This window comes from Pseudorca crassidens, chromosome 13, assembly GCF_039906515.1.
Source record: "Pseudorca crassidens isolate mPseCra1 chromosome 13, mPseCra1.hap1, whole genome shotgun sequence".
Classification (NCBI taxonomy): Eukaryota; Metazoa; Chordata; class Mammalia; order Artiodactyla; family Delphinidae; genus Pseudorca; species Pseudorca crassidens.
Genome location: NC_090308.1, coordinates 72,217,034 through 72,244,743, shown reverse-complemented (window position 1 = coordinate 72,244,743; position 27,710 = coordinate 72,217,034). Strand labels below are relative to the sequence as shown.

The window sequence follows — 27,710 nt, the reverse complement described above, 5'->3', positions numbered from 1 at the left end:
TGATAGGACAGAAACTTACGACACAATTTGCCTTCTAAGAACTCACAAACTAGATCAGGAAACAATAAAATGACATAACACAACAGAAAAGAATTTAAGAAAACAAACTTAAAGGTCTTCTGACTGACTATAAGGACTATAAAAACCATGGAGAAGACAATAAAAGGGCTATAGAATGAGGGGGGGTAAGAAGCATTCCTGTAAGGAGAAAAATTAACAAAGGAGCTACAGAGCATGACCTAAATGTGGAATTCTATGCTTAGAAAGATACCTAGAAATTACCTAGATTAATCCAGTGCCCTCTTTTCAGCAATAAGCAAATTTAGGTCTAGCTGGGTTTTAACAACAAAGTCAAAGGGCAAGTGAACAAGCAGGGCCTAAAATACTGACTTCCTGATTCATTTATGCACATTTATTGGGTTTGTTTCAGCACTATGGTACTGAAAATCAGGCTGATTGAAACTCAGTCCCCTCCACTAAAATAACTCCAGTAAAAGCGATTTTAAAAGGTATTTAAGAATGACAAAGCAATGTGAGAGTATATAATTAATATTTATACCAATATGTACCAAGTACTATGGATTCACAGGAGAAATTAACAATATGGAGGAGGGTATAAACTGTTGGCTTCACTGAGGAAATGACATTAAAGCTGAGAGGAGTGGCACTGAGATACGGTTTTGGTCATACAAATACATGGAACAGTAAAAGATTTTGTTGGCTTAAGTAAAGGTAGGTTGTTCTCTTCAATAAACTGAATGATTGGATTAAGAGATTAGGAGGGAAATAAGTTAAAATGAAATGATGTGAGTGGGCAAATTCACTGAGAGTATTTTCATATACATTATCTCATTTAATCTTTCTAATACTCCATGAAGAAAGCATGCATTATTTCCGTTATACTGATTAGGAAACTAATACTCAAAGAATATTCGACAATTTGCCTGACTCGCAAATTGGGGAAATGGTAAGGACAGAACTCAAATCCAGGCCTTTTTCACTCAGAATACAGTGTATTTTCTATACACTGTAGTGTAGAATACAGTCCATTAAAAATGTCTTCTCATTCTTTAAGGACTGGTTCAAATATCACCTTTCCTCTTTTCAAAGCACTTCAGTTACTGTTCTAAAACTTCACACACACACGTCTGTCTTAACTGCTAGACTAGTCTCTCAAGGTACAGGACTCTGTTTCTTTCATCTTTGTATCTCAGTGTCCAGCAAAACACCTGGAACATAGTTGTTTGTAAAAAAAAAAAAAAAAAAGTAATTAGAGAATAAATAACTGAAGCAGAAAGCCAAAGGATTTTAAATATGGAACAGAATAAAAGCAGAGTTTCTCTTAAAAAAATTCTTTATTCTTTCGAATTACTAATAACTTCTTCCTTCCAGATGTGGGTACTGAAATACAAAATGAAATGAAAATGGGTACTTATTAGGTTCTTAGTTTTAATGAAGTTCTATGACTTGAATCCTGCCGGATACCTGACCTATGACATCCAAAAAAAATAAGAGAATCTCCAGGATGAAGTAAAGGACTCCAGCCAGAAGAAAAATGAAGCCAAGGAGATAACTAGAAAGCTGTTGGGATAAACCTGTTAGGAGATGATGAGAATCTAAACTAAAATGACTATAAAATAAATGGGAAAAGTCTATGTTCTATGCAAATCCCCTTGGTTAAATTCCTTGAAAGGTCCTTCAGTCAGTCAGGGCTGGAGATTAGAGGCCTTCTAGGACAATAAATTATAGCATAACAGATAATGATAAACTGGTGCTCAAAAATCATCCTGGTGTCTAGGGATCAGCTAAAGTGTTTTGACACGTTCAAAGAAATGCAAAAATCATGTAGAACCAGTTATTTTTTAATTGTTAAGTAAGAAGCCAGCAACTATAAGCCCTATCTTTGAAAATGATGTCACTGGCAAACAGAACTGAATATAAGGACTAAAGTATCTTGTATAGGCCTTGTTAAATCAAAGCCACACAATCAGAGCTTAAGCATAACAGCTTTATCTATGTAACATTCTATAATTCATAAAGTACTTTCACATACGATAGGCATTACTGTTCTCGTTTCAGAAAGGTTCACAGAGGGTTGCTGTAAGCATTAGACTTAAATCTGTTTTCATAAGATGTTAGAATTCTTTCCATTAATGATTTTCCTATGGATAATCTCATTAATTATAAATTTACTTAAACAGCTATAAGTCTGTCAAAATTTCATCTTACAATGAAGCAAAATTGCTAAATAAAACAGAGCTATGACTAAACAAATATAAAAACAGTATAAGCTTTCCAACAATAAATAACAGCATTATTAAGCCTTAGGTATTTGCAACACAAACAGACATCCCAATAGATAATCCATATAAAATTTAGCCTTCTGAAAATAAAACCATCATAAAAGGGCTGGCTAAAATCTTTCAAAGATTTTTGTTCAAACTGAAGAATATTAATCTTGCCAAATTTAGACTTCAAGAGAAAAACTAAATTACTTTTTGCTCCCATAGTTGACTATTTTTAAAAAGAATTTTGTATTATCCCACTTACAAAGATTTTATATTAAAATTAGAGTGATATAATGATTTTGTCTCACATATAGTTTTTCTTACTAATTAGAAACACAAGATCACATTTTCTGCCTAGAATTACATAAGGAGGTATTTAAGTGAAAGGAAAATGAAAGAAAACACATTAAAATGAAAAAGAATACAGAAGTAACGATAAACAGAAACTGCATTATCCTTCTTTTCACATCAATAAGTAACAACACTGCCATTCTTCTAGTTCCCTAGCCTTGGGGGGAAAAAATATCACATTTCCTACAATTAAAACAAGAATTTATTATTTGTGGAATTTCCTAGGATGAGCCCTCCATCCCTGCCACCCTGATTCCCTAAAGAATCATAAGCATTCTTGTCTTCTTGCTTTAATTCCCACCATTTCCTGTTTATACTGCCCTTTCTCCTCTCTTCTTTTAAAAATCCCATCCTATGTTCAAAAGCTAGTAGCAGTGAAATAGTTCGATATTTTTCTAACACTATTCATATGGCCATAAATATAACAATCAAATATTTGCGACTGAATAGGAAAAGTGTTTATGAACGTAATACTCAAGCCTTTCCTCCTCAATGAAGTTTTTCCAGACAACTCTAGCCCACTGTCATTTTTCCTTCTCTGAACCACTCATACAGCAGCACTTAGTCATATATTGCTTTGGGACTTCTCTAACACTGTTATATTATACTGCAATTTTATTCTTGCTCTGTCAGTTAAATTCCGTGTGTGCATAGACTTACCAACTTGATTTCAAACACATTTAAGGATGCGCCTGTGTATTACACTTTTATATATACCCAAGAGGCCAGTAGAATACTGTACGTATATCTAGTGTCCCATAATTTGCTGAGTTAATATTTTACTTTATCTGTTACGTTTTATTATTTCCTTTAAAAAAAGCTCTCCTATGATAACATATTTTCTATGATAAAATTAAAAATGAAACCCAAGCTGTTTTCTTTCTCAGTGATCAGATGGTAACAAACAGCTATTTAAAACATTAACTTCCACTTGCCAAACACCCAAGCTATGGAGAGCATGATATATCAGAGAGCATGATACTATCACACACTCCTTTAACTAAAATTTGCAAAGCAGTCTAACAGCACATACCAGTTTTCACAATTAAGAGCCTGATGTTATAGCACACCCTAGCGATCAACTATGAAACCACATATCCTTAAAATTTTTAAAGTTCCACGACAAATAAAAATATCCAAAGAAAATAAATTTTAAAAAATACATTCAATATTTAAAATGTAAAAATATTACAAAAACAATCGTAACATTCATACCTTAACATTTATACATCTAAGGCATACAACATAACTCATTACATTAGAAGTAAACGGTACTTGAAACAGCTAAAATTTTGTTTCATTTATTCTTCTCATTCACCAGATGCTCACTGAGCACATGCTAGGAAACATTCTAATCAGTGATGAACAAAGATCAATCTTCCTCGCTCTCACTGAACATACAGCTAAAAATAGAGACATTAAAATACTTGTATTTGAAAACATTAAACAAAGAATCACACCAATAGTAAGTTTACAGTAATTCCGCCCTTATCCACAGGAATACATTCCAAGTCTAGTGGATGCCTGAAACTGCGGATAGTACTGAACCCTATACGTACCATGTTTTTCCTATACATACATACCTATGATAAAGTTTCATTTATAAATTAGGCACAGTAAGAAAGTTACAACAATAATAGAACAAATATAACATATTGTAATAAAAGTTATATGAATGTGGTCTCTCGCTCTTTCAAAATATCTTGTACAAATATGCCTTTTCCATCTTAACTAGGAACTTACGCACTGTGGCCGTAACTTCTGCATTCTGAGGTATGATAGTAAAACTGGCATGAATTTCTTTTTCCTTCTTCATAATGTCATGGATAGAAGATTCACTTGTATCATAGATCTTAGCAACCTAAGGATACAGTTTTTTTCCTCTCCTTATTAGGTGGAGGACTTTCAATTTTTTCACTTAAAGGAAGCACTTTATGGCTTCTCTTTGGCGTATCCGAATTGTCAACATCACTACTCTTGTGCTTTGGGGCCATTATTAAGTAAAGTACAGGTTACCTGAACAAGCACTGTGATACCCTGACAATCGATCTGATAACGCAGATGGCTACTAAGTGACTAACGGGCAGGATATGCCGCACAAAGGCATGATTCACGTCCCAGGTAAGATGGAGCAGGACGGCGAGAGATTTCATCACACTACTCAAGACAGCGTACAATTTAAAACTTAAAAATTGTTTATTTCTGGAATTTTCCATTTAATATTTTCAGACTACAGTTGACAACGGGTAACCAGAACCACGGAAAGGAAAACCGCAGATAAGGAGGGACTACTCTAACTGTGCTAAGTGTGATGAGTGAGAAGCGCTACAAAGACATATAACAGGAAACTGACCCAGTAAGAGAATAAGAGAAGTCAGACTTCTTCAAATATGACTGAACAGAGATTGGAGGAGAGTCGACTATTCAAAGGGTAAGTAAGTGGGAAGAAGTAACTGGTATTTGAGAAACTAAGAGAAGGCCAAGGTGGCTAAAATACAGAGATCTTATTTAAAAGATAAAGCTAAAGAGGCTGGCAGGGGCTAGACTATGTGGGCCTTGAAGGCCATATAAGACGCTAGCTTTTATCCTACGAGGTTAAGATTTGCATTAAAAAAAAAACCACCACCACACACACTAGCTCAATATATTGTAGAGAAGGAAGAAAGGCTACGGCAAGACCAGTTAGGAGGCTTACTCAGATGGCCCAGGTGATCACAGTAGTCTGAATGAGGGTGATGGCAGTGGAGATGAGGTTAATACATCGATCTGAGAAATACTTAAGAGATAAAACTGTCATGTCCTGCTGAAAGAATGGAAATTGCTGAAGAAGATGGACATGTCAAAGACTTGCAAATGACATTTACTGAGGAAGAGAAATCAAGAATAGGCTGGTTTTATGTTTTGTCTGTGTTTTTGTTTGATTTTGGTTTTATGATAAGGCTATGAGGAAAACATTAAGTTTGGTTTCGGACATAAAGTTGAAGGTATTTCTGAACATCCAAATAGGATGGCGACATCAAGAAGGCAGATGGAGAATTAAGTGTGAAGCTCAGATAACAGAGGTGGACAGGCAGTTTAACTTTGAGTCTTTAGAGTATAGCTGATAACATAGAAGCTCAGGAATATTAGCATAGAAAGAATATAAGTGAAATGACAAGACGACCTATAAGTGAACTTCAAGTACTACGAGTCATGTAAAAAGTCCATGGTGTTGGCAATATGGAGGTCACTGCTGAACTTATCAGCCTGAACTGTTTCAGTTTAGTAATGGGATTGGAAGCCAGAATGGATTGAGAAGTGACTGGGTGATTGAGAAGTGAGCGGGTGCTGACAGCTCTTTTGAGAAATCTGGCTGTGAAGGAAACAGGAAATTGGTAACAATAGGACAATTGCTAGAAAACGTGTGGGGGATAAGTGGGGGATCGATTACCCCACCCATTCCACGTGTGAGAGACCTGTGCATGTTCAAAACCAGACGGGAAAAAATCTACTTAAATAGTTGAAGCCTTCAGAAGTGGAAAGGGGTTAAGATACAAGGTACAGGTATAAATCCTAGCCTTAGATGGGAAGGATAACTCTTCTACTGTAAAACAAGAAAGGAAGATAAGATGAATACAAATAGAGGCAGATTTGTGTGTCTTGAAGTAGGAAAAATAAAGAAGTTATGTCTTTCTATTTAAAAGCATGGTCTACAGGACAACACTCATCATATAACTTATCATATAACTTAACATTTTTTCTTCTATCAGAAGACTATTCATTTTTTTTAATATAATAGATGTAGGGTCATTACAGAGGATGATAAATAACCAATTAAAATGTTTTTCTAATTAAAATTTTGAATAGAAAAACCTCATGAGATGTGTATACATATGTAATGCTACATTTAATGAAGTAAATATATATAAAATATATATGGATAAGTGTGTGTATGTATACAAGGAGCACTCGAATGTAGTTTGGACATGGAATGCCAAGGAGCTGATTTGTTCTCATTTATAATGACTTATTAAGAAAATCCTAATTGAAATAAATACTAGACAAAATTAGAAACAGATTGAACATTGAGGCTGATAAACTTGCTCTTCATAATGCCTTGTACTCTTTTAATTAATCATTTCTGTAATAAGGTTGCTCTTCTCTTTTGGACTAAGTTCTACATGAGCAGGGGCTATGTTACAGTTCACCACTGTAACTCTAGTACCTAGTGTAATGTCTGATACAGAGCAGCTAATAAATATTTGTCAACATTAAGACAGCGTCTTACATTGCATCCAATTTGTATTTATGAGCCTATCAAAAGAGCCTTAATATCCTAAGTAAACATTATGTAAAAAGGTTTATCTATCTGTTTTGTGTGTTAGGGTTCCATTTAAGATTTTTATTTTAAAATAGCATTACACTGCTAAAAAGCATTACACTGCTCAAAAGTATTTGAAAAGTTAGGAAGATAGACCAGATGACTTCTTCAGGTCCTTTGTAATCTCTCTCTGATTTTCTGTACTGTAAGTATGTGGCTCAAGAACTTTGTCTGTAAATGTACATAGGAAAGCCAGTCACAAAATCAAAAATAGAACTATGTTTAAACAGTTCATCTAAACCAGCAGTCCAAGGTTCTTGGAAGATTCTGACAGTTCCTCAGGAGCTGCTTACAGGACAGGTAGGTAAGGTGAGGTTAAATTAGTTTGATTCCCAGACCCCTCTCCTCACTTCAATCAGAGAAGTTTATATTACCTGTTTGATAAAATAATTGGACATGAGATTTGATTTTTAAAAAGCGTTTAGGGAGGAAAAAAAGAGGTTTGACAGTGAAAAATTATTATGAAAAACAAAATTATTAATCTGGTCACAACTAACATTTTTAATCATTTTGTAATTAAACACTCCCTGAAACACTCTAGGGAGTATATTATTTGGGAGATGTCATATTAGCAGAAGTAGGAAAAAAAACCCTCCATTTAGTTAACCAACTTGAAACATACGCCAATGTTGGAAGAAAAAACTATCTGATGCCCCAAGAATGTTTGGTTCCTTTTTGAATAATAATTAAGAGAATTTACGGATCATGGTGAAACTGTGTTTAGATTTTCATGGTTCATGTAGGCATTTATAATATGAAACATCTTTGTTGAAGTCCAATGTATTTTAAAATTAGTATCAAAAATAGCGAGAGAAAAAGCTGGAAATGCCCAAGTCACTCAACAGATGCAAATAAACAGGTGGGTTCATAGCCAAACAAAGAAATATACTGTTCAGCAATAAAATGGAATGAACTACTGATACACATAACAACTTGGATGAATCTCAAAATGTATGCTAAGTAAAAGATTTTTATAAAAGCACATGCTAAATGATTCTATTGATATAAAACTACAGAATATCAGTGCTAGTCTATAATAACAGAAACAGGTTAGTAGCTGCAAGGAGACAGGACAGAGAAGGAAGGACTACAGAGGGGCATGAAGAAACTTCTGAGAATGATGGATCTATGCACTGACTTCAATAGCTGGTGATGATGGTTGCACGAGGGTATGCGTATGACAGACTTCGTCAAACTGTATACTTTAAATATATACAATTTACTGCAAGCCAATTATACCAAAATTATCTATCTTAAAAAAAATACGTTAATTTTGAATGTAAAAGAATGTATAAAAAAATCTACCTTTAAAGATTATTTAAGGATATAGAACCACCACAGCACATTTTAAGGTAGGAAAATGATTATTACCTTACAACTTTTGCAGCCTGGGAACTTTCAATTCCTTTAAAACAAACTTTTTTGACATTGTCTCCTGAGCTTTGGCCAGTAATAGACTTTTTTTCTTCTAGTAAGAAATCCCGGAATGACTTGGATGAAACTGAATGTAGAGAAGATGCCCTGTGAAAAAACAATAGAGATCATGTAAAAAACACTCATTTTTGCTGGAAGTGAGAAGGGGATATGGAGGGAATATATACCAAAAATTTTACAATAATATAATTACAGTTTTCAATGTGATGTTGGATTCTTGCTGTCAATTGTAGATTAATCAAAACTGTGTGATAAGAAAAAACAATGGAGACCAACACTGGTGATAACCCAGATGGTGAAGTAAAACAGCTATTATAACTATGCCTCAGGTAACAACAAAAAATATGGTCAGAATAATAAGAAAATCTGTATAGACCTATACCTCTTTAAAAAATTTTATTAATCCCACCAGCTTTTTATTGTAGAAATTAACAAAACAAAAACCTAGATTAGCCAACATTGTTGTAAAAAAGAGATACAAAACTGGAAGAAGATAAAACAAGGTACAGCAATCAAGACAGTGGGGTATTAAGGATTAACTGATCAATGGAACAGATTAGAGAACCCAGTACTAGACCCTCATGTAGACAGTCATTTTACTTTCAATAACAGCACTGCCAAAGCAACCCGGTGGGAAGAATGTTTTCTATAATATACAAATGGTTTACAGAAGGAAAAAAAACCTTGACCTTTACTTCATACCATACCCCAAAATTATTTCAAGATGAATTATAGAACTAACAAACATAAAAGCTAAATATCCTGGAAGAAAACAGAAGACTATCTTCATAACTCAGTGGTAAGCAAAGGTTTCTTAGGACATAAACAGCAATAACCGTCAAATCAAGAAATGATAAATTAGACTTAATTAAAAACTTCTGTTCATCAGAAGATATCGTTAAGAAAACAGAAAATATTTGTAAAACATACATCTGGCAAAGGACTTCTACCCAGACTCTAAAAAGAAATCCTAAGGACTTCCCTGGTGGTGCAGTGGTTAGGAATCCACCTACCAACACAGGGGACATGGGTTCAAGCCCTGGTCTGGGCAGATCCCACGTGCCTCGGAGCAACTAAGCCTGTGCACCACAACTACTGAGCCTGTGCTCTGGAGCCCGTGAGCCACAACTCTGAGCCTGCTCACCACAACACTGAAGCCCGTGCACACTAGAGCCCGCATGCTGCAACTACTGAGCCCACACACCACAACAACTACTGAAGCCCGCATGCTCCAGGGAAGGTGTGCTGCAACTACTGAAGCCCACGCACCTAGAGGCCGTGCTCCACAACAACAGAAGCCACCGCAATGCGAAGCCCACGCACCACAACGAAGAGTAGGCCCTGCTCGCCACAACTAGATGAAGACCGAACGCAGCCAAAAAAAAAAAAAAAAAACAGGAAATCCTAGAACTAAAAAAAAGACAAATACAGAAGACAAGGCAATTTCAAAAGGCATGCAGAAAGGATCTGAATAGACACTTCACAGAGGAAGAGATGTTAATTGGTCAATAAGCACGTGAAAAAGTGTGCTCATTACTCATGAGGGAAACACAAAACCGCAAGGAGAAACCACTACACGCCCACCCAAACAGGTAAAATTAACTGACAATACCAAATGTTGGCAAGGATGTGAAACAGCCAACAGTCTCATAAATTTTGCTGGGAGGATAAAATGATACAAATGCTGTGGAAAAGATCTGGCAGTTTTTATAAAAAAGTAAACATGCATTTTCTGTAAAATCCAGCAATTCTACTCCCTAGTGTTTACCCAAGAGAAGTTAAAATACATGTCTACAAAAAGGACTAAACAAGAATGGTCAGAGCACCTTTATTCTTAAGAGCCAAAAACTGGAAAGAGTCCAGGTGTCCATCAATCAACAGGAGTAAACACACCTGGAATACTACTGAGTAATAAAAAGGAATAAACTATTAGTATACACAATCCAAATAAATCTGAAAAACATGCTGGTGAAAGAAGCCAGACACAAAAGTATATTATGTTTCACTCTAATTACATAAACTTCTAGAACAGGCAAAACCCAACTATAGTCAAAAAAGAAAAACCACAACAATGGTTGACACTGGGGTGAGAGGGGGGCAAAGATAAAAAAAGAATTTTTTGAAGGAAATTTTCTGGGATAATGGTAATGCTCATCAATTTACTAAAAATGTAATATAAACAATGACCAAGTGGGCTTTATTTAATGCAAGGTGTTCTAACAGTGTTCTAACACTCAAAAAAAAAATTAACATAATTCATCACATTAACAGGATAAAGGAGAAAAATTCTACGGAAAAGTTCTATGATCCAGTCAATGGACACATCAAAAAAATTAAATACTTAGGGATACAATTAACAAAACATGGATGGACATGATACATATATTTAAAACTATAAAAGACTGCTGAGAGATTTTAAAGAGAATCTAAAGGATACCATGTTCATTCTTAGGGGACTCAATGACCCAATATTGGTAACCTGTCAATACTCTTCAATTTATCTACAGAGTCAAAGCAACACCCAACAAAATCCCAGTAGGCATTTTTTTTTTTGACAAGCCAAATCTAAGATTTATTTAAACATGGTCAAAACTAAAAATAGAAAAAATAATTTTGAAAAAAACAAAATCAGAGAAATTATACTATCTGATTTCAACACTTATAAAAGCTATCATCAAAAGCACATACATATAGGTCAAACGGAACTGAGTAGAGTCCAGAATTAGACCCCCACACACATCATGGTCAACTGACTTTCAGCAAAAGTGCGAAGTAATAAAATGGAGCAAGAACAATCTTTTCAACAAATCGTGCTGGAACAACTAGATATCTATCTGTATGAGACAAAAACCTTGATCTCTACCTTACCCACGTATAAAAAGAAAAATCACAAAAGCTAAACTTAGGAAACATCTAAATCAAAACAAAAAAATTTTGTAACCTTAGTCAAAGACATAAAAAGCCCTAACTTTCAATGAAAACAAACAAAAAAATGGATGCAATGGGTTTTACCAAAATTAAAAACTTCTGCTCCTACAAAGACAATGTTATTAAGAAATGAAAAACCAAAATACAGACTGGGAGATAATATCCACAAAACTTATCCAAAAACATCCTTATTTTCAGAATACAGACTCTCAGAATTCTAGATTAACAAAATAGCCCCAATAAAAGGCAAAAGATCTGAAAAGACATTTCAGAGATATGAAAATAGCCAATAAGCCCCTGAGAAATACAAAATAAACCACACCTACTAGAAGACCTAAAATTAAAAAGATTAAATATACAAAGTGTTGGAAAGGATGTGGAATAATGGGAACTCTTACATGCTACTAGTAGGAATGTCCAATGGCATGACCATTTTGGAAAACTGTTTGGTACTTTTCCTAGGAAGTCAAACATTCACTTAACATACAAACCAGCAATTCCAATCCTAAGCATTTACTCAAGAGAAATAATATAAGATTTGTACATAAATAACTTTTTTCATAAAAATAAACTCAGTATTTCTCAACAATAAGAAAGGAAGAAATTTACTGATACATGGAACAACATGGATGAAGCTCCTTTATGTTGAATGAAGAAAGCCAGACACAAAAGAGAGCATACTGTACTTAGATGCCATTTATAAGAAGTTCCAGAACAGGCAAAAACTAAGCTACAGTGATAGAAATTTCATCAGTGGTAGCCGGGGGCATGGGTAGAGGGTGAGGTTTGGTTGAGAAAAGATAGTGGGATGGTGGAAATATTTTTCTTAATTGGAGTGGTGATTACACAGGTGGTACATTTGTCAAAACTCCCACTATACACTTGAAATTACTGCATTTTACTTTATGTAAATTATACCTCGGTAAAGTTATTTCAAAAAAACAGAATACACAATGAAATCTGCACTCCTTCTGAATAAAACAATTTTTTATGGAAAGGAAGTGGAAAAAGGTCAACTCACATACCACTAGTGAGAGTGTTTAGTGGTATCTATTAGAAATGAATATATGCATATCCTACAACCCGGTAATTTTATTCCTAGTTATATATGCAACAAAAATGCAAATATGTTCAACAAAGACGTGAACTAGAATATCTACAGCAGCACTAACCCTAACAACAGTAAAACAACAAAGCTACTAAAATGCCAGCAAGAACTGAATGAGTAAAATAAGTATATTTACACAATGGAATATTAGTACTCATCAAAATATGAATTTCATAAATATAATGCTGAGCAAAAGAAGCTAGAAACAATAATGATTCTGTGTGTGTGTGTGTGTGTATTAAAAAGGGGAGATTACTCTATGGAAGTAGAAGTCAGGATAGAGGACTGGGGGAGGGGACTTGCTGTTAGTGTTACTTCTTGATTTGAGTGCTGGTTGCACAAGACGTGTTCAGTTTGTGAAAATACAACAACCTACACACTTATGATAACTGCACTCCGAAGTGTATACATTATGTTTCAATAAAAAGTAATTTAAAATTTAAATCTAATTTTACATGGAGAACATAGAGGAAATAAAAATTAAGTTGATCTAAATAATCAAAAATACACAAAACTAATCACACCCAGTATAGGTGTAGTACTTTGAGAATTAGTTGAGTGGAATGCACTTTAGAATATCTACCAGAAAACAGTATACAAATTAAAAATCACCTTTACAGAGTAATTTAGCTTCCAAAGATTTCATGCTCAGATTGCTATGGTATTAGAATCTTTTTATTCAACAATGTTTTACTGCAATCCAAAATGTAAAAAGGATTTGCAGGGTAGTAGTCAGGGTCAGGCACACAGGCTCTGCGGCTGCTACTGTTGTAGGTTCAAATCTTGGCTCTGTCACATACCAGCTTTGACCTTGGGGAGATACTAACCTCTGAGCTTCAGTTTCCTCATCAGTAACATGGAGATACTGATACCATCTCCTTCCTTATAATGGTTGTTGTGAGGATCAAATGTTAACCTATGGTAAAATACTTAAACAGTACCTGATACATAGAAATGCTATGTCAAGTCTGTTACTGTCCACAATTTTCACAGCATTTAACAAAACTAACTTATTTTAAGAGAAAAAGAAGACAATGAGAACACAGAAATTCTGACATGAAGAAATATAGTCAGTTCATAGGCATAATGTCTTTCCTTCCTAAAGTCTAACTTAGAAAAACTGATTCAGAAATGTAACCTTTAGCTATGATTTTGTATACTAGAACTACACTGTAACCTTAGCATCATTTTCAGAAATCCTTAATAAGTCAAAATTATGAGTAACAACATAAGCAATTTCCTATTCTAATATTTCTTCTATTTTATTTACTCAGAAAACAAAGTGAACACAATGCTAACCAGTTAATTCCCCAAAAAGTTAAATTCATACTTTGAAGAAACCATAAAATCCAAACCCAGGTTAAATTCATAAACTATTTGGGGTTCCCCATAAAAAATTAGCAAGGCCTTCTAATAACTTATCTGAATTCACACTGCTACCAGGTTAACAGATTCACAATGTCAAGCTCAGGCAAGGCTCACTCCAGAACCCAGGAGATCACTATATTAAGATCACTATACTCGACTACTGTGTCCACATTTAAAAATCATTTCCCCTATGTAAAATCTTAAATCATAGAAAGGAAATTTTCTTTACAGATTTATCAGAAACATGACCTACTAAAGTATTCACATAAAAGATATTTCTTCAAAAGGAGCTTACCTGACTTTACCACAAAATTTTCTCCAAAGCACATACATATGCAGAACACTGAAAAATTAAATACAAAGAACCACTCTCCGTTTCCTTACCAACTCCTTTCTGCTCCTGCCGAAAACACACATACCTGAAGGTTTCTACTGGCAAACAACGTATCTATGGTGGAAAGTACAGTGTCTCATCAGTCATTAGGGAACACTGCTGGCGAATACTCTGTCAAAAAAATCTGCTGAATGTCTTTTGTAAGTAATTCATGTCTCTAAATACAGAAGCTTCACAATGATCTGTGTAAGAACCACACGGTGTCAGATTCATCTTCGTGGTAATTTGGGAACTTCTAGATGTGGTAAATAATATACACAATTTTTATTTCTTTAATGGCTACTTAGGATAACATCTCCTTAAGAATAAATATAGGTAACAATGCTTACAAGATATCTTAAACTCACATGTTCATTAACCATGCATAGTGGTTACCTATAAAATGTCTTATGCAGACTTCTTTAAATGAGTTCTGTTATTCTTTCCATTGATCATGCCATACTTTGAAACAGTGTCTGATTTCCAACGATTTTACTTTCCTAACTCAAAGGTTCTGGCTCTTTTCCATTTTAGCAGCCAGAGAAACTTAATGAAGAAGCATCTGTAGCCACATAAAAAATTAATCAAGATTTTGTTCCTCAACTAAAGCAGCCATGAAATTTTTGCTTTAATGAATAAAATTTCTAGCTCTAAAAAGTTAAATAATTGAAATTAGTTTATAATTTATAGGTTAGCTCTAAATGGAATTTGGAGAATTTACATTCATACATCAAGCCAGGCCACAAAGATTGTGCATTCTTCCACTCAAGATGACTGGTGAGAAATGTATTATTTCTCCAAGTAAAATAAAGGATAATGAAAAGTGACCAACTCCCATGTACACTTGGCGTTTTCACATTAGATTTAAAAGTCAACTGGTTAGAACTTCATTGTAATGCAAAAACCAGTTATTGTGTGAACAAATTAAGTAAAATTCCTTACCACGACCAGGAGCAGACTTAGAGGGCTAATGTGTGATTTGCTAATGAACTGCGGCACATTAACCTCATTATTAAGATAAACACAGTATAAAAACACCTTCTAGTAAATAAATAAAATCGCATTAGATGATTCATCAGGATGATGAAGATGTCCCTTTGAGAAGTATTTAAAAAAAGATAAATCACTACAGTAATGAATATATTCCATAAATACAATCTGTAAGTCAGATTAAAATGCTAATTTCAGATTAATTTTCTACTTTTTTCAAAGCTGGGCAAAGTTTAAATTCTACCAATTTTCTATAAACCAATATTTACAAGAGATATTCTCAGGAAAACAAATCTATTACTATTTTATTTCTTTAAGCATATACCACATGTATTTACAACCTATGTGTAACGGATTAAAAATGAAGTGATATACTAAACCTGCAGCCTTCTAAGAATTCAAGAAAGAAAATTCAACAACCTAAAAATGACTATTTCCATTTATACTAAATATACATCATAATTCAAGAATACCAAACATCAACCATTTTACATAAATATGTTCTTAAAAGTTGTAACAAGGGACTTCCCTGGTGGTGCAGTGGTTAAGACTCCATGCTCCCAATGCAGGGAGCCCGGGTTCAATCCCTGGTCAGGGAACTAGATCCCACATGCATGCATGCCCACAACTAAGAGTTCGCATGCCACAACTAAGCAGCCCGCGAGCCACAACTAAGACCTGGCACAGCCAAATAAATAAATAAATAGAAATATTTTTTTAAAAAAACTTCTAACACATGTTTTCTGATCCCTGTCATTAATTTATATGCATATATTATATACATATATACTTATATATGTATAATTATGTACATTTATTGACATATATATCTTATACATATATTCTACTAACTCAGCCCACTATTTATTTAATAACTTAAGCAGTACATAAATTCAGAAGAATTTAGCAGAAATGAACTTTAAAAGATCCTTCAGATACCAAAAATTTGGTCTCATAAAGTCATAAAAAGGGTATAAATGATTGATTTTATGACAATTCAGATATCTCTCACTTTCATAAAAATTCAGAATAAATTACCTATAATTGGTCAGTTAGATAAATTTCTTTGGTTCCGTAAAATACATAAGATCCATTATTCATTTGTTTGTATTTAGATTTTCCAGTCGCATTTTCATCAACTAAATATATAATAAACATCACTTATAATTCAGTCACCAAATTACTTTTCAAAGAAAAATACCCTGATTATATTTTTGGCCAAATTTTATGGCATTCTTCCTCCCACATTCCTAGAATTCTCCTTAATATGCCATAATATATTTCTTTTGAAATTTAGACAGTCTCTTCAACGTAGAAGTCTGAGTTCATATTGCTAATAATGACTAGGGAAAATTTTTTCCTAAACCTGAAAATCAAAGTCTGAAGTTTCAGATAAATGATTACTCTAATCCTTTCCTCTAAAATCCCATGTTAAGTGAACTAGAGAATAATCAGAAAGGCATAAACCCACACAGGCAAAAGAATAAGGCATTAAGACAATGGCAGACTAAAAGTAATAATACTCTATTGGAGGACAGAACAGGGCCAGAATGAACCTTGATATAGTAGAAATAAAGAAAACCTGTCATCAAGTGGAGTGGGGGTAGAGTGTGAAGCTCGGAACCCTGAAAAGTCTCCTACGTTGGAGACATCTTAAGTATCAAATCCTGAAGTAGTCATGCAGATGAAAACAGGAATACTGGCTCAAGGTTTACTTGCGGAGTGGCAGAGAATGCCAGATGCCCTCCCTATCTCCACGTGATCAGATGACTGTACTTCCTTCACCTTGGTAGCAGGAGGATTTGATTGAAAATCACCAGTATACAGAGGCAGGTAGGACTAAACTGCTGTGTTTAAAATCTATATACCAAATGATGAGATACTTGAGAATCTAGACCAAATTGTGAGAACCTCAGTCCCAGGCCTAACTGCCTCACCCTGATCAGCTTCCAGAAGGCTGGCAACCAAATACAAAAATTAAAAGGCTTCTCCTTAGAGAAAATGACAGACCAAGGAGAAAAAACAAGGAGACAATGGTGCGGGGGTCCTCTAAGGGTACCGCTGGGTCACCCTACAGTCGCACCCATCAGTCAACCTGTCCCACACAGGCACACAGATTCCAACCAGAACTTAAAACAATCCACCAAATAAAACAAAACGTAACTAAAACATACATGAAAAAAGAGTGAATACACATCAATGTAAATCAATGACTATTTTTTAACTTTTATAAATGGAATCATATAGGGTCTTTTTTTCTGATTGGCTTCTTTTGCTCAATATTACATTGATGAAATTCATTCACACAGTTATATTTAGTCATAATTCATTTTCATCATTGTGTAGTACTCTACTATACTAATAAACTATAATTTATCCATTTACTGCTATAGACGTTTAGGTTGTTTACAGTTTTTGGCTTTTACAAATAAGGATGATACAAACATTCTGATACGTGTTGCCTGGTGCACACGTACATATATTTCTGTTGGATATAAAAGAGTGAAAAAGTTTATAGAGTACAGGTATCTTTAACAGTTGAATATTGAACAGGATACTAATAAAAGGGCACTATCGGCAAATAAGAAAGCTCTTGGCAATTAAAGATTTTAATAGTTAAATTAAAACATTCAGTAGAAGGGTTGTAAGATAAAGTCTGGGAAATGTTCCAGAAAGTATTTAGAATAGGAAAATAATTATATGAACATTAGAAGAGCAAAAATAAGAAAATTAGGGAAATCCAGGAAGAGCCATATCCAACTAATGTGATTTCTAGAGAAAACAGTACAGAAGAAAGTATCAAATAGAGTACAAGATGTTCCTAGAACTTAAAGACATGCTTTTCCCAATTAAAAGAGCCCATCAAGTACCCAGCATAATCTATAAAAGGGAACCCACGTCAAGGCACATCACTCTGAAATTTTAGAATGCTAGAGATAAAGAAAAAGGGAAGCGGGGGGGGACTTCCTTGGTGGTCCAATGGTTTAAGAGTCCTCCTTCCAATGCAGGGGACGCAGGTTGGATCCCTGGTTGGGTAACTAAGATTTCCACATGCCCCGGGGCAACTGAGCCCATGTGCTCTGGAGCCTGTGCCACAGCTAGAGAGCCCACGCGCCTCAAGGAGGAGCCTGCATGCTGCAACTAAGACACAATGCAGCCAAATTAATTTAAAAAAAAAAAAGAAAAGAAAAAGGGAGGAGGGGGAGAGGGAGGAAACTGGTAAACATAGCAAGAGTAAGGAATTGGAATGGCATTAGACTTCACAACAGCAATAAGAAAAAGGAACTCTACAAATGATTTCCAACTCAGAATTCTGTTCCAATCTATCAGTCAAGAATGGTGAGAATAGAAACATTTTCAAAGATATAAGAGCTCCAAAAATGTATGTCCTATACATCTTTTCTCAGAAAACCACAAACCAAGAAATAGAAAAACAGGATTTAGGAAACTGGGGATCAAACACCAGAGGGAAGAAAAAGAAATTCCCAGGATGACAGTTAAGAGAAGTCTCAAGATCACAGATACTAAGCAGGCCTGGAAAAGGCCTACTTCAGACCAGATAAGTCAAGAGTTCTAATGAAGATGCCTCCAGGGCTTCCCTGGTGGCGCAGTGGTTGAGAGTCCGCCTGCCGATGCAAGGGACACAGGTTCGTGCCCCGGTCCGGGAGGATCCCACATGCCGCGGAGAGGCTGGGCCCATGAGCCATGGCCGCTGAGCCTGCGCGTCCGGAGCCTGTGCTCCGCAACAGGAGAGGCCACAACAGTGAGAGGCCCACATACCGCAAAAAAAAAAAAAAAGAGAGATGCCTTCAATAAAAAACAAAAGTAATAAATTACCTGGTATGTTTCATCATAATGGAGAGAGAGAGGTATGTTTTAGAGAGTTTTGGGGGGAAAATTAGTGATGAGTACATAGGCAGTACAGGAAAACTGACTGAATTAGTTATTCTAGGGAAAAAATAGAATAGTGTAAAAAAAGGAAATAAAATCATCTTCACAATATGACTCTGTTGTGAATCTTAATTAACCAGTCATAAAAAAGAAAGTTTGGGGCAGGGCAGGCAACTGCTATCTTTCACGATAAGAAGCCTTGAAGTATTACCATACTATTAAATTTTTTAAACTATGTGTTTTGATTTAAAAAATTATTTTATTGGGGCTGGAAAGAACTCCTATGTTTGAAATAGATGCTAAACCAAGAGTATTTGTCCAGTAGTTGGATTTCCTAACTTGAGTGATCATTGTTTTGTTCCTTCTTTTGTTCATTTACTTTTTGTTTTTAAATAAGGAAACTGGTTGATGGCAGGGCTAAAACTGTATTTACTAATAAGCCCAAAGCTTCCTCATGTACTTAGCTAATTCTCTCAAATTGAGATATATTTAGTATCTTGAGAGCTAGTCAAAGAACTTTTTTTTTTGTCTTTTCCATACTTTTGTTTAGGGAAAACATAACTCAGTATTGTAACAGGGGACTTCCCTGGTGGCGCAGTGGTTAAGAATCTGCCTGCCAAGGCAGGGGACACGGGTTCGAGCCCTGGTCCGGGAGGATCCCACATGCCACAGAACAACTAAGCCCGTGCACCACAACTACTGAGCCTGCGCTCTAGAGCCCAAGAGGCACAACTACTGAGCCCGCACGCCACAACTACTGAAGCCCATGCACCTAGAGCCTGAGCTCCACAACAAGAGAAGCCACTGCAATGAGAAGCCCACACACCGCAACAAAGAGTAGCCCCTGCTCACCACAACTAGAGAAAGCCCGGGCGCAGCGATGAGGACCCAACACAGCCAAAAAATTTTTTAAAGTAAATAAATAAAATAGATTTATATTAAAAAAATATATATTATAACAGCTACTCCATAAACCCTACAGAGGCAGTGATTAAATCAGTTTTGTATATATTGCCTTATCATCAGAAACTAGAACAGTGCCTTGCATGTAGAAGGCACACAACAAATACCAATGAATTAAAACATTCTACTTGGGCTTCCCTGGTGGCGCGGTGGTTAAGAATCTGCCAATGCAGGGGACACGGGTTAGAGCCCTGGTCCAGGAAGATCCCACATGCTGCTGAGCAACTAAGCCCGTGAGCCACAACTACTGAGCCTGCGCGTCTGGAGCCTGTGTTCCGCAACGGGAGAGGCCGCGACAGTGAGAGGCCCGCGCACCGCGATGAAGAGTGGCCCCTGCTCGCTGCAACTGGAGGAAGCCCTCGCACAGAAACGAAGACCCAAAACAGCCAAAGATAAATAAATTAATTAATTAAAAAAAATTCTACTAAACCCAATCCCTCAAGTTTTACTCTCTTTTCTTTTTCACTTGGGTGTTCTCACCTCTTGTTTTCTTTTTCTGTGATCATGTTTTAGATTTACTAGTAGGTCTGATATTTAGTCCTATTGGTGGCAATCAAAATAAAATGAGTTGCCACTCTCTTCAAAACAATTTACATTTTAATGGGAAAAATATTCCCTCTTACAAATAGAAAAAAGTGGCATTAATGAAGGGATTCCCCCAAACCAAGAGTAGTCTCTAATACCCTCTTCAATGCTTGTGAGAACAACAGGGTTCTACTGATCTTTCCTGCCCATCATACTATCCATGTGTTTTTCTTCTAAAATTGGTTTCCAATTATTATGATATTAGTTACCAAAAAAAGGGAGGATGGGAGGGGAGCAGAAGTACAACCTATTTTTCATATGTCAAAATTGCTATCTGACCTCTTTGGAGATTATTCCTATTAATGTTGCATTATGGGTAAATTCTAATTGAGAAAAGTTATATAACACAATGTTAAGTAAACAGCCCTGCTTAAAAGTGACAATGACAAGCTATGATTATAAAAATTTTAAGATATTCATGATGCATACAGGGAATATACAAAGAAATTAGGGTGCTAAAACTGTTTGCTTTTATCAAACTTCTCTATGATATACATTATTTTTTATAAAAAATGAAAAAATAAGAATATTCCCTTAAACTGCCTTAGCAATAAACATTAATTAAAATACCAAGAAGAAATTTTATCTACACATATGAAAAAAATTCAAAAATCATGATGTACTTCTCAAAACAAACAAGAAAATAAAGTATTTCCCAAGGTCCAATTTTTAACATGAAAGCAAAGAGGGGAATGAAATATTTGAAAAGACAGGAAGGAAAAAAAAAAACCCACCCAAAGCCAAGAAGTACCTTAAAAGCTAATGTACAAAGCTTATTTTAATAAAAATTAGAGCATACCATGCATTCGCTGGTTTGGGGGTTTTTGAAGGAGCACTTAATGCTGTTTCCATGCTATTCATTCCTGAATTATTATCTTTGGTAGTCATTGCAATCATTTTTCGTTGCTTCTGAGACAGTTTAACTCCATGAGAAATCATTTTTCTAGAAATTGTTAAATTAAACCAATCAGTTTCACCGCTTCTGAGAAAGTTTAATTCCATAAGAAATAATTTTGCTATAAATTAAACCAATTAACATTAATTTCTGCTCAACAAAGGTTACTGGTAATTATATTGCTCTGTGTTTATTTGATGGGATTTTACTATTACTAGATCAAAATGACCACAAGTTTCAACAGTGGCAATATATATAATTAGTTTATACTATCAAAGATCAAGTAGCTACATGGGAGCCCTCCTAATACACTTGCATCACACTTGTAACAGAAATAGATCATTTTAGAGGCAAATTTCCGGCATGTAATACTGTATTCCACAAGAGCCAGACCTATCAACCCAACTCAGTCTTCAGCATATATTTAAGAAATAATGTTATGGAGGCTAAATTACCTAGAAAAGAGCTTACAACTAACTTTAACATCAAATGCAGAAAAATAATAGGAAAGGTCCAGTAGGTCTTTCCAGTTGTTTAGGGCAGAACTATAACACAACATGGTCTTTCCTTTTCTTATGATTTTGTAACCAACCCCAAATTTGTCTTTGGTGTAGCTCCACATCTTTGTCTGCTTTCTTCTATTTGCATGATGGTTCTGAGATCCACGACAGGAGGGCTTACAGGACTAAAAGACATATAAAAGTTACTTTACAACCCATTCATTTATCCATGAAGTCCAAGACCCAAACATTACTGAAACTGTAAATTATATATAACATCATTAATGAGAGGATAATTTAGGTCTATTTTGTCAGCTGCGGCCAACTTCAAAAAGGATATTTTGAATGAAAGCTACTTTTATATATACATACATAATAATAAAATGCATCAGAAGTCATAATGTTAAGAGATACATGTTTAATAAAATAGTCTAACATTAGTGATTAGAAGATGCTTCCAGGTGTTCCCACAAATATGTTTACTTAGGAAAAAAGGTGTCTACTTTCTGAACTATCTTTAGACCATGAAACAGCATAAACCGGGACATCATCTTTATTCCAACTGTGCAAAATACAGCACATTTCAAAATAATTACACAAATGGCCCAGATGGCAATATAATTGGTAAGTCAATTAACAGTCTTAGCCTATTATAAACCATACTAGGTAATAAAGATGAAGCATAAGCTCAATTAGCTCTTTGAAAGAATACTGCATGTTAATTATACTTATTCCTTCAGTTTTAAAAACTGACTTTTATAAGTAAAAAAAAATATGGATAGAATATAGGTTAAGTTAAAACTACAGCATAACATTAAATGAATAGCCTCTGAAAATTAACTGTAACAACACATTTTGTGAGATCTTAAATACACTTTAATGTGCAAAAAAAAAAGATAAAGTAAGCCTACAAATGGCAAAATGGTCGTCCTGAGTGGGAGTTTTTACTAATATACACTATCCATTAAAAAAGAAAAAGAAGCTGATATCAAGTCACTGTGTGTGTGTGTGTGTGTGTGTGTTATAGAGTATTTTACTAAGTATTCCCTGATGACACTGCAAAGGCAACTAAATTCTGTCTGGAAAAAAAAGCCTATTTTAGCCGGTTAGTAATTTGTATGCACTTTAGCTGCTAATTTGTATGCATTTAGGTAATTTTCTGTATATTAGAAATTTTTTTTAATGTGCTTCATTAAAAAGTTTCACTTGACCAAAAATAAATGATATTTCTCAGACTAACAAGTATAGAACAAAATAAAAATCCTACCTGAAAGAGCCAGAAACCCAACTGGAAGAGCTTGTAATATCAATTCTGTTACTGGGAATGGGCTGTGGAGCAGATATTTTAAGTACTGGTGATTTTTCCCATGGTTTTAAATCTTCCCTAAAATGTGTAGGAGGTGTACCATTAACATAGGATTTAATTTTCCCCTGGAGGTTAAAAAAAAAAAAAAAAAAATTAAAGAGTGAGTAATAGCAGGTACCCCTAGCACAGTAGCTAACACATAGTTGGTACTCGGTAAATACTGGTTAAACTATATTAAAGAGTAAAACCTTACAAGAATGATTATCTAGTATTTTCAATTCAGTGCTTCTACAGTTTAGTATCTTGATCAATTCTCAAACCATATCAGTGGCTATAACCCAATTATTAAAAGCTTTGGGAATAATTTTTAGGGACATAAGTTTGCATATCAAGTTCTTATTTACCTGAGTATTAAACAAATGTTAATAAATATAAGCTGTTCAAATAAGATATGAAGCAGTAACTTTAAAATTAACATCCATGACTTTAAAATGAAACAAAATGAAAGTCTGGTATAAATTTCATACAATTTACTCTGAATATAATTAAAGGACTCTGAATAAAATTAAAGCCAAATAATACTGACACTTCAAAAGGGACCCTAAAACTATTGCTATTACAATAGGTCAAGGAAGTTATTGAAATGGTATTTCCACTGCCAGGATAGATTCTCTACTATTGCCAAAAATTCAGTATGCCTTCAACCTTCTTTTAAACCTCAACTGTCTTCCAGGCCAGCCTAAGTGTAATATGAATTTCCCCCAAACTTCTACCTTACATAAAAAATTTTTATGATAAAAATTTGTTTTATATCAATCCTTGAGGCCTAGAAGACTCTTAATAAAGGGTAAATTTTCTATTGTCTCACAAATTTCTAGATGTTCTAATATATTTTGTGGATGTATAGAGGTTAGAAAAAAATTACTCTATCTGGTAAGTCTGACATTCTCCTTCCCTGTAGATTAACAACTATGGAATTAAATGTTAACAGATGTCTGAAACATGGCCTCCCCCAGAGCTGACCAGCCTAGGAATTCAGCAGCTTAGTGTCAATTATGCTAGACTAGGAGAAGAACTCCATTCCAGATTGCATTGCTCCAGTTCACACCGTGGCAGAAAGACACTAAACAGATTTTGGTATTAGGCTTACTTTCAAAATCACTTTCCTTTGACAATTTTTAGCTGGTGTTAACTGACATTTCACAAAATATATTTTAAGTAATTTAGCTATGAATATATATTTCAATATGCCTATACAGTATTGCTATACTTTACATCAACATTACTTTTATTGCAGAAATACAACATCATAAAGGGCTCAAAACTGCAATTAAAATCTTTAAAACTAGAAATATTAGGCAAATTTGAGAAAACTAACACTACATATATTATGTCATTAATTGTATTTTCTTATAAACCAGCCAGAAGAATGTTTTAAAGTTAGAGTAAAAATAATGAAAAACTAAACTGTCTATAGATTAAAATGTGAAGAAAATAGTGCATTAATAAACGAAGACAAACCTCAATCTTATCTGAATGAAATCCTGTTGTGAAATCAGGAGACTGTAAATCTCTAGGACTACCCACTCCTGCATAGCTTCCTTCAGAGTCTGATGTCAACAGTTCTGGAAGAGATTCCACAGAATTGGTCTTACCAGACTTTAGTAATCCTAAAAGGTAAAAATTTTTTCATATTTAAACACATATACATAAACATATATGTATTACATTTGATGAACCAAATAGAGCTAAAAGCGTCCATTTATCCAGATTTAGTAACATTTAAATTATAGTCACTGTACTAAAGTCTTAATAATTCAAGCTAACTGAAGAAAGAAATCAGTTGAAGTGAAAAACTGAAATGGAAAATTTTAAAACAACAGTTTTATTCATTTTAATTACACACCAATTAAGCAATAAACCTGAGGAAGATAGTTATTTGGTATCTGATTTAAAAAGTGACTCAGAACATTTTTTTCCCCATAAAGATAAGAGAGCAAGACAAAATTAATAAACTCTAGACCCCTCCCCTTTCCCTTTCTCATCTGTCTCTGCACCTATGCAAAGGGGGATTAGTCCTAGTCTGTGTGGGAGAAGCATTATAACCTTTCTGCCACTCATCTAAGCCAGCAGACTGGCCAGGTAGCAGAGGCTTTGCTGAAGCCTACTGTGGCCTGTTTGAGGGTTTTTCCCTTCTGCAAAATATCTGTGAATTGAGAGCTATTTTCAATTAGCTTATCACCTAAAGCATAAGTTGTTATGAAATGCATATACCATTTGTTCTCTTAAGCAAGCTCAATACCTCAATACCTGTGTCCCTGCTACATCTGGTATCCTGGCTCATTAGCAAATCAGTCATTTCAAGTACAGAGTAAAAAAAAAAAAAAACTTTTGCTTAGGTTCATGTGTTTATTTCCACATATTTAAAATGCAGTACAATCTAAAGGAAGTGGCAAAATAAATACATTATAAAACATATCTCATAAATTCAGTAAGTGTTGTTTTCTTTAAAAGTAAATCACCCTGGGCTTCCCTGGTGGCGCGCTGGTTAAGAATCCGCCTGCCAATGCAGGGGACACGAGTTCAATCCCTGGTCTGGGAAGATCCCACATGCCGCGGAGCAACTAAGCCCGTGCGCCACAACTACTGAGCCTGCGCTCTAGAGCCCGCGAGCCACAACTACTGAAGCCCAGGCGCCTAGAACCCGTGCTCCGCAACGAGAAGCCATCGCAGTGAGAAGCCAGCGCACTTCAAGGAAGAGTAGCCCCCGCTCACCGCAACTAGAGAAAGCCTGCATGCAGCAATGAAGACCCAACGCAGCCAAAAATAAATAAATTATATTAATTAATTAAAAAAAAAAAAAGTAAATCACTCTGACAAGATACGTGCCTTTTTTGTTGTTATTGCTAAAATACAATTTGGAAGAACATTCAAACTTTTCTCCCCCACAATGTTTTAAATATTTTTAAGAGTAGCAAATTTTTATATAAGAGAGTATATTTAATACTGGGATGCTCCCAAAAGTCAATTGGAAACAAATCTAATAAGACGATTAAAGTGGCCAACAATTATCTTTGATAAAAAAATATTTTCACAGAATGACTTCTAACTTTAAGGACCAACACAAACAAACGTTAAGCCTTCATATAACTGTCCTTGATGAAATTAGCTTCATACTCAGAATTTCTCCCAGAATAGGTTACTTTGGCCCCCAGTTAAATTTAACCTTTCAATCATTTTTGGCTTTGGCCACAGAAGGGAGTAGTATAGCAGGAAGAATACCGAACAGGAATCAAGAAAATAAATTCTACCTCTGGCTGCTACGACCTGAAATCACTTCAAAGTTTTCTGAGCTTGTTTCCTCAAGTTTAAAGGAAGGGGTGTAAATTAATTCATTATTAAGGTCTCTTCCATCTTCCAGCTCTGAAATGCTAAGACTCTTAACACATGTGCTATCAATAACATCCTTTAAAACAAACCAAATATCTGCTTTTTCCATAAATCTTTTAGGTATTTGGAAAATCACTAGCTCCACGACTGTCTATCCATTTATTCATCCTGCCATCAATCCACCTATGCCTCCTTCTAAGTACTACGGGTAACTCATATAACACAGAGGATGCAAAATCACAGAATTTAAACTTTAGAAAGGTCCTAAAATAGGAATCAGGAGATGCAGCAAATGAGAAAGACCTATAGACCTATACTTCATCAATCAATTTAGGTATATTAGCTTTCTTTTTTAATATCTCGTGTGTTATCTAAAACGACTATTCTTCACGTTATTTATCAAACATGTCAAATACCTCATTTGTACTTTTCAAAGTTGCCTGTATAAGGCTGATTGACTGTGAAAACACTGATAGAAACTGCACCAGTTTGTCTTATGGCTATAGACACACCAACTATTTCTGAAAGCCATGCTGTGCTGCCATTCTTTTTTGGTTACACTTCAAATTTTTATCTAAAGAAACTGTTAAAATTTAGGTCATTTAATCTGGATCTAATCAGATGAATCCAGAATGTGGGGTAGTCTACAATACCACTGGCCTCAACTTCTGAAAACAAAACAAAACAAAACAGAAAGGTGTGGCGGTGCTGTTCTACTTAAGAGACTAAAAAGACATTAATAAGCAAAGACAATGTCAACCCTGATACGACATTAGATTTTTTTTTTTTTCCTTAATGTTAAAACAGAAAAGGCTATAAAAACATGTTTGGACAATTAGGGAAATATGGGCATAGACTACAGCACTACATAATATGAATTAATGTTAACTGTCTTTCAATGTGATAATGGTATTGTGGCTGTATAGGATAAGGGTTGTATCTCCCTTATGCTTAGGAGATTCATATTAACCTTGGGGGGA

The 27,710-nt window shown here is 34.8% G+C and overlaps 1 protein-coding gene and 1 long non-coding RNA gene across 7 annotated transcripts in view; one reads left to right on the top strand and one right to left on the bottom strand.

Annotated features, from left to right (window-relative positions):
- Window positions 1-20,440, top strand: part of LOC137204791 (uncharacterized) — a 105,007-nt gene extending 84,567 nt beyond the window's left edge. The window contains exons 2-3 of the long non-coding RNA XR_010933835.1: window positions 4,869-5,070; window positions 19,642-20,440. This is a non-coding gene — a long non-coding RNA (uncharacterized lncRNA). The remainder of the gene's footprint in view (window positions 1-4,868; window positions 5,071-19,641) is intronic.
- IBTK (inhibitor of Bruton tyrosine kinase) overlaps window positions 1-27,710 on the bottom strand; it is a 92,229-nt gene that overhangs the window by 4,912 nt on the left and 59,607 nt on the right. For 4 of the 6 annotated variants that reach the window (XM_067702696.1, XM_067702697.1, XM_067702700.1 and 1 more), the window contains exons 22-26: window positions 24,862-25,010; window positions 23,302-23,465; window positions 22,127-22,219; window positions 21,439-21,582; window positions 8,371-8,520 (exon numbers count right to left, since the gene is read on the bottom strand). In XM_067702696.1, coding sequence (XP_067558797.1) covers window positions 8,371-8,520; window positions 21,439-21,582; window positions 22,127-22,219; window positions 23,302-23,465; window positions 24,862-25,010 — 700 coding nt within the window. The remainder of the gene's footprint in view (window positions 1-8,370; window positions 8,521-21,438; window positions 21,583-22,126; window positions 22,220-23,301; window positions 23,466-24,861; window positions 25,011-27,710) is intronic. The other 2 variants (XM_067702702.1, XM_067702698.1) reach the window with 1 other exon arrangement.